This window comes from Triticum dicoccoides, chromosome 7A (genome assembly GCF_002162155.2).
Source record: "Triticum dicoccoides isolate Atlit2015 ecotype Zavitan chromosome 7A, WEW_v2.0, whole genome shotgun sequence".
In the NCBI taxonomy this organism is placed as follows: domain Eukaryota; kingdom Viridiplantae; phylum Streptophyta; class Magnoliopsida; order Poales; family Poaceae; genus Triticum; species Triticum dicoccoides.
In genome coordinates, this window is record NC_041392.1 from 18246332 (window position 1) to 18253425 (window position 7094).

The window sequence follows — 7094 nt, forward strand, 5'->3', positions numbered from 1 at the left end:
GCATACCATATTTGCGGCTCCCATTCTCTCGGTCAAGCAACGAGAGCGACGCCACCCATCATTTGGCTGCCTAGTTTGCTTTATGTATCTATCGGATGTTTGGCAGCCGACTTATATGACCCCAGTATCCATCCAATTATTGGAATCTACAGCATATATTTGCCGTGTGAGATAATGGAACCCAGCCATCCGCAGATCGGTATGCACATGGCCCCAGAACGTACGAATGACTTTGACTTTCATGTCCAGCATGGTCACCGTGAACATATGGACAGATGTACGTGTGCGTTCGTCCATCCACTATTTAAACAGCGTGCTAGCGGCCATTAGCTCTCACAACCACCAGAGCAAATTCCATCCAGCCTAGCTAGCCATGGAGACGGAGCCACCCAAGATGCTCGCCGTGATGGCGACGATGATGATGATGATGGCCACCGCCGCTGCACTCGTACCGGAGGGGGCGGTGCTTGCAGGACAGGCGAGGGCGCTCCTCGTCTGGAAAGCCAGCCTCGACGACCAAAGCCAGCACACACTGCTGTCCTGGGAGAACATGTCGGCGCCCTGCAGCTGGCGTGGCATCACGTGCACAGGGCAACATCGCCGGCCGGTGATCAGCGGCATCTCTCTGCAGGGGATGCGGCTTAGAGGGGCGCTGGGGCCACTCGACTTCTCAGCCTTGGCGACCCTGACGCGCCTCGACCTCTCGCACAACCACCTCAGCGGGAGCATCCCTGCCGGCATTGAGGCCCTCGGAGAGCTCCGTGCTCTGCTTCTACAAGGCAACCAGATAAGAGGCTCCATTCCACTAGGCCTAGCAAATCTCACAAAATTACGCTCCTTAATGCTTAATGAAAATGAACTCTCCGGTGGAATACCAAGGCACATAGGCAACATGAGTAATCTTGTGAACCTCACCTTGTCGGTCAATCACTTGGTTGGTCAAATCCCCTTTGAAATAGGCCACCTAAAGCACTTGGTTACATTAGATTTTTCTAATAACAATCTTTCCGGCTCAATCCCAAGCAATATATGTGACTTGACAAAACTTGCTACCTTGTACCTTGACGCCAACCAACTCTTTGGACACATCCCTCGAGAACTTGGTCATTTGGTCAATTTAAAGGACCTGGGCCTTAGCCGAAACAAGCTGATAGGTTCCATCCCAAATAACTTGAGAAATTTAACAAAACTCACTGCCTTGTATTTTGGACAGAACGAACTTCCTGGCCAAATTCCACAAGATTTAGGTTATCTAGTGAATTTAAAGGTCTTGGATCTTTGTCAAAACACGTTCTCAGGTTCCATTCCAATAAATTTGTTTAATTCGACGAAGCTCACTATCTTATCTCTATGGGGCAACAGGCTCTCTGGTCAAATTCCACAAGAATTAAGTCAGCTAGTTAACTTGGAGGAATTAGAACTTAATACAAACACACTATCAGGTTCTATCCCAATCACTATAGGGAATTTGACCAAACTCACTAGATTATACCTTTTCCAGAACCAACTTTCGGGGCAAATTCCACGGGTGCTAGGTTATATGATGAACTTAAAAGAATTGGCTCTATATGAAAACACACTCTCAGGGAACATTCCAAGAAATTTATGTAATTTGACCAAGCTCACTGTCTTAATTCTTTCACGCAATAGACTTTCTGGTCAGATTCCACAAGAATTAGGTTACCTTGTGAACTTAAATGACATGGATCTTACTTTTAATACACTCTCAGGTCCTATCCCAGTCACCATAGGCAATCTGACAAAACTCAATATATTAAGCCTTTTTATGAACCAACTTTCGGGGCGAATTCCACGAGAATTGGGTTACCTTGTGAACTTAGAGGAGTTGGATCTTAATATTAACAAACTATCAGGTTCCATCCCAAACAGCTTACGAAGTTTGACAAAGCTCACCAAGTTATGCCTTGCACAAAACCAACTCTCTGGATCTATTCCTCAAGGAATTGGCAAGTTAACGAGCCTAGTTCAACTGCAACTCCCTTTTAACAACCTCTCTGGTTCCTTGCCATCTGGTCTTTGTGCGGGAGGTCAGCTACAATTTTTGATCGTTAACGACAACAACTTGGTTGGACCCTTGCCATCAAGTTTGCTAAGTTGTACAAGCCTAGTCAGGATTCGACTTGAACGGAATTACCTCGAAGGAGATATCACCGAGATGGGAGCTCATCCAAATCTTGTCTATATTGATATAAGTTCAAATAAACTATTTGGTAAACTATCTCATCGTTGGGCTGAGTGCTACAATCTTACAGTGCTACGTGCATCAAAAAACAATATAACCGGAGTAATACCATCAAGTATTGGGAAATTATCTTGGTTGGGGATACTTGATGTTTCATCAAATAAGCTTGAAGGACAAATTCCTCCAGAAATCGGCAATATAACGATGTTGTTCAGTTTGAGCCTTTTTGGTAACTTGCTCCAGGGAAATATGCCCGCAGAAATTGGATCACTGAAAAATGTGGAATATCTAGATTTATCATCAAACAACCTAACTGGGCAGATACCAGGATCAATTCAGCATTGTTTGAAGCTTCACTCTCTAAAGTTGAGCCATAATCACTTCAATGGTATAATTCCTAATGAACTAGGGATGTTGGTAAACCTACAAGATATGTTGGATCTAAGTGAAAATTCAATTGATGGCGCTATTCCTAGTCAACTAGGTGGTCTTACTATGCTTGAAGCCTTGAATCTTTCTCACAATGCACTGAACGGCAGCATTCCACCATCATTCCAGAGCATGAACAGCCTCCTATACATGGAAATGTCATACAACAAATTAGAAGGGTCAGTGCCACATACTAGGCTCTTTGAAGAGGCTCCAATCAAATGGTTTAAGCATAATAAGAAATTGTGTGGTGTTGTAAGAGGTTTGCCCCCTTGTGATCTTCCTCAAAGTAGTGAACAAGGGAAAAATTCTGGTGCTATTTTACTCTCTATAATAGCCGCAATTGCATCTTTTATGTTTGTCATTGCACTGGTAACATGGCAGTGCAAAAAGAAGAAAACCAAGACAGCAGTTATAGATAAATCACAACAAACCAAGATGTTCACCATTTGGAATTTTGATGGGGAAGATGTGTACAAGAAAATTGTTGATGCCACAAACAATTTCAGCAACGCTCATTGCATTGGATCTGGAGGTAATGGATCAGTCTACAGAGTCCAGTTACCAACAGGTGAATTGTTTGCAGTGAAAAAGATCCATATGATGGAAGATAATGAGCAATTTAACCGTGAAATACAAGCATTGATGTATATTCGACATCGGAACATTGCAAAGTTATTTGGTTACTGCTCTGCAACCCAAGGAAGATTTCTTGTGTATGAATACATGGATAGAGGAAGCTTATCAGCATCTTTGAAGGGTACAGAAACTGCAGTTGAATTGGATTGGCCGAAGAGGTTAAATATTGTTTGCGATGTTGCTCATGCTTTGTCTTACATGCATCATGACTGCTTCGCACCGATAGTCCACCGAGATATAACAAGCAACAACGTTTTGCTTGACCTGGAATTTAGAGTTTGCATCTCAGATTTTGGTCTAGCGAAAATACTAGATGTGGATGCATCGAACTGCACTAGTCTCGCAGGGACAAAAGGATATCTTGCCCCAGGTAAAATTATTATATCTATGTTGCTTACATCAATAATCTTATCATTATTTCAAGTACCTCTATGTTTTAACTCTCTAGTGTTGATGTTTCAGAGCTTGCATACACAACAAGGGTGACGGAGAAGTGCGATGTTTATAGCTTTGGGATACTTGTTCTAGAGCTGTTCATGGGACATCATCCAGGTGATTTCCTTTTGTCCATGGGCAACAACAAAAATAGTACATCAATTGAGAAATTTCTGGACACCCGGCTCCCACTCCCTGAAGCTGAGGTCGCAACTAAGATATTTCAAGTGGTCGCCATCGCTGTTCGGTGCATAGAGCCCGATCCATCGCACCGTCCGACGATGCAGCAAGTAACCAAGGTGTTGTCAGCAGCTGAGCGACCTGCTAATAATCTTGATTATCTCCACACTAGCATTGTCATCCCTGCCTGCTGGTCGTGAATGTTCATCTGATTATTACATCCGACACTGTATATAACACATCATTTTATTCGCTAGATAGCTTGTTTTCTGCTATATATCATTCGCACCTACTGGTTGGCAATTAACTACATCTAAATATATTTTGTATGGCAGAGCTCCTGCTATTTCGGTAAAACATTGATAAATAAATCCATCTGCATCCTCTCTCGGACGTCTCCTTTTGGTCCTTATAGCCTTACAAGGTGCTCGAGCCTTTTAGCTGTTCGTGTCACTTGGGGCTGCAGCAAGAAGGGATTCGCACTGCATTACCCTGTGAAGGGAGTCAAAAGAAGCCACACAATCTGAGGAAAGAACTCCCCATGGAAGAGGAGCAAATCAATCAGATCAGGGAGGAGTGCAGCGTGCGTGCCTGGGTGAAGGCATCAGGGTCATTGCTGGCGGACAGAAGGAGGTAGTCCGGGCGACAGACGGTGGTTGCTGCGGCGAGGAGGAGCATTGCGAGCGTGGCGCCCGCAGCCGCGACGGCGGGGCCAGGGTTTTGGATTTCGGACCGAAAAACCGAAAAGTGGCCGAAATCCGCCCATTTCGGTTGGGCCCGGTAAATGTTCAATCCGGTCAAAACAATTCGGCCTCGTTTGAATTTCCAGCCCGGCCCATGGTCCAGTACAGCCCATAGATAGAACCTTGTGCTATAAAAGCTCAAACCAAACCCTACCGTAGCCCTAATTTCATTTTCTCCACTCTCCACTCCTCTGTGCGGCGGCTGCAGACAACGAAGCCGAGTGAGGCGGGGGCGCGGCGCCGTCTCTGCCCATCTCCCTCCTCCCCGTCGCCTCGAGAGATCACCACTCCCTGTCCCTCCCCATAGTCCGTTCTCCCCTTCTTCCATCCGCGACCATGGATGAGGAAGGCTTTCTCGACAGCAGCCGTCCGGCCGGCGACCCAGTTGGCGGTGGCAGCCATAGAAGATCGAGGTCAGGGGGCGACTGGGTCGACAATGAGGGAGCCATGGGGCGTGGCCACGTCCGGCCGAATATGGGGCTGGACTTGGGCAGCGGCTTTGGAGCTGCCGATGCACAAGCTGGGCAAGGTGAGCCTTTCAGCCTTACTGTGCGTGCATGTTTATTTAGCATTTGCGTTAGCATATAGTTTGTAGATAGATTACGTAATACATGTGGTTGCTAGCTTTTGTAGCAGTTTTACTTTCCGGCCGGCCGTCCTAATTTGAATCAGTAGATCTTCTTGCGTAGTTTATGCTAGCTTATGCTACGTAGATGTTTAATTCTAGCTTATGTAAGCTATAGCTTGTAAAAGTTCTTCTTGATGAAAACTAACACCGGTATTTTATAGGCTCCTCTCGTAAGAGGGTAGGCATCGATGCTAGAAGGAGTGATACTGTCAACTTAGACGATGAAGATGATGGTCTGATCAGGAATGGTTCAACAACAAGAGAGGCACCTTTTAAAGGTTGATACCGTGTTACTCTTGCTTTTTGTATTTCTCTTTGTTCCCTATGTTTTACCCCTGTAATTTGTGAAGCACCTAAATGATTTTAATTCTACCTGTTCTGTAATTTCTTACTAGCACTACTTGTACTTATTCTAGTTTTGTTTAGTTTTTTAATGCTGATTTTACCTACGCATATTTTGTGGAAATCTAATTCCATTTGCTTGCTTAGTTCTGTTTCTGCCAATGCATTTTTTACTTGTGCTTAATTCTGTTCTGTCTATTTTTGTTTAGTTGTTTAATTCTGTTTTTGCCTATGCAATGTATGCATTGTTTTTGCCTATTACAAGAGTGGTTTATTCGTTTCATTGTTAACATGGTGCTTTCATTTTGAAATGCAGGACTTAAGACCAACGACATACATCATGTGTGGAACCATGGCCCCAAGCACGGAGGAGGATTTCATTGTCGGTATTGCAACATGAAGAATTCTGGAGGAGGTGCAACCCGCTTCAAAGAGCATCTTGGCAAGATAGTAGGTGAAGTGAAGGAGTGCCCAAATGTTCCAAGAAATGTGCATGATATAATGAGGAAGGCCGTGCTTGAGATGAGGAAAAAGAAGAGGGAGAAGGAAAGTCGTAAGCTTAGATTTGAACGTGAGTTGATGGATGAGATGTACCAGAGAAATGGTGTGATAAATATTGATGATGATAAAGATGAAGAAATTCATATGGCACTACGGGAGTCACTAAGAGACAGGAATGTTCTGTTTTTACTTTATTTTGTCTTATTCTGGTTTTACTTTATATCATGATGCATTTAGAGTTCTTTGTATTATGCCTTACTCTTGCTTTACTTGATATCATCATACATATTGAGTTGAACTTTTTTTACTTATGTTTTACAGGAATGTATCTCGTGCAGTTGAGAGGAGGCGTGGTAGTGGCAGTGGTGTTCGCGTTTCCCTTGGGAAACAGAGTATCACAGCCTACTTTGACAAGCAATTGTCGAGCAACAAAGTATCAATGCAACCCAAGATCAGCACTGCTATGGATAGCAGCTCAAGGGATGCTGTTGGCCAAGCTTGGGCGAAGTTTTTTCATGCAAATGACATCGCTGGTCGAAAAGCTGACTGTCCATATTTTCAGGCTGCCATGAAGATCACTCAAAATCTTGGTGCTGCTCCTATTCCAACTGGAAAAGAGATTGATGGGGAGTATTTAGACAAAAATTATGAAGAGTCTCGAGAGTGGCTGAAGCTATTCAAGCAAGATTGAAAGAACTATGGTGTAACTGTTATGTGTGACTCCTGGACTGGGCCTACTGGCATGAGTCTTATCAATTTCATGGTCTATTGCAATACACGGATGTTCTTCCATAAATCCATTGATGCTTCTGGCCAGTCTCAAAATTCAGGTTAGATTTTTTGAGAAAGGGTTATTTCTGGTTAATTATGACTATTGCAATTCTTTCTACTATGATGCTCTATATTTCTGTTCTGTTATTAATTCTAGCATATTTGTTCTGTTTTTATTTGATATCATGATGCATTTCAAGTTGAGGAAGCCAAACGTTTATAA

At 43.7% G+C, this 7094-nt stretch overlaps 1 protein-coding gene across 2 annotated transcripts; it reads left to right on the forward strand.

Annotated features, from left to right (window-relative positions):
- Positions 1–353: 353 nt before the first annotated feature.
- LOC119330268 (probable leucine-rich repeat receptor-like protein kinase At1g35710) lies at positions 354–6276 on the forward strand. Of its 2 annotated transcripts, XR_005159988.1 has the most exons (4): positions 354–3641; positions 3734–4005; positions 5419–5535; positions 5916–6276. XR_005159988.1 is itself a non-coding variant. In XM_037603378.1 (2 exons), the coding sequence occupies exons 1-2, from the start codon at positions 374–376 to the stop codon at positions 4084–4086; spliced, it is 3621 nt and encodes a 1206-aa protein (XP_037459275.1). In that variant the 5' UTR covers positions 354–373; the 3' UTR covers positions 4087–4163. The 2 variants fall into 2 exon arrangements, 1 of the variants encoding a protein (XP_037459275.1); XM_037603378.1 differs by lacking the exons at positions 5419–5535; positions 5916–6276 and having other exon boundaries at positions 3734–4163.
- The last annotated feature ends 818 nt before the right edge of the window (positions 6277–7094 follow it).

Excerpts from the sequence above, each read along its gene's own strand:
- LOC119330268 (XM_037603378.1), top strand. The coding sequence starts at position 374 with ATGGAGACGGAGCCACCCAAGATGCTCGCCGTGATGGCGACGATGATG. Across the intron at positions 3,642-3,733 it reads AAAAGGATATCTTGCCCCAG|AGCTTGCATACACAACAAGG; the intron begins GTAAAATTATTA and ends TTGATGTTTCAG.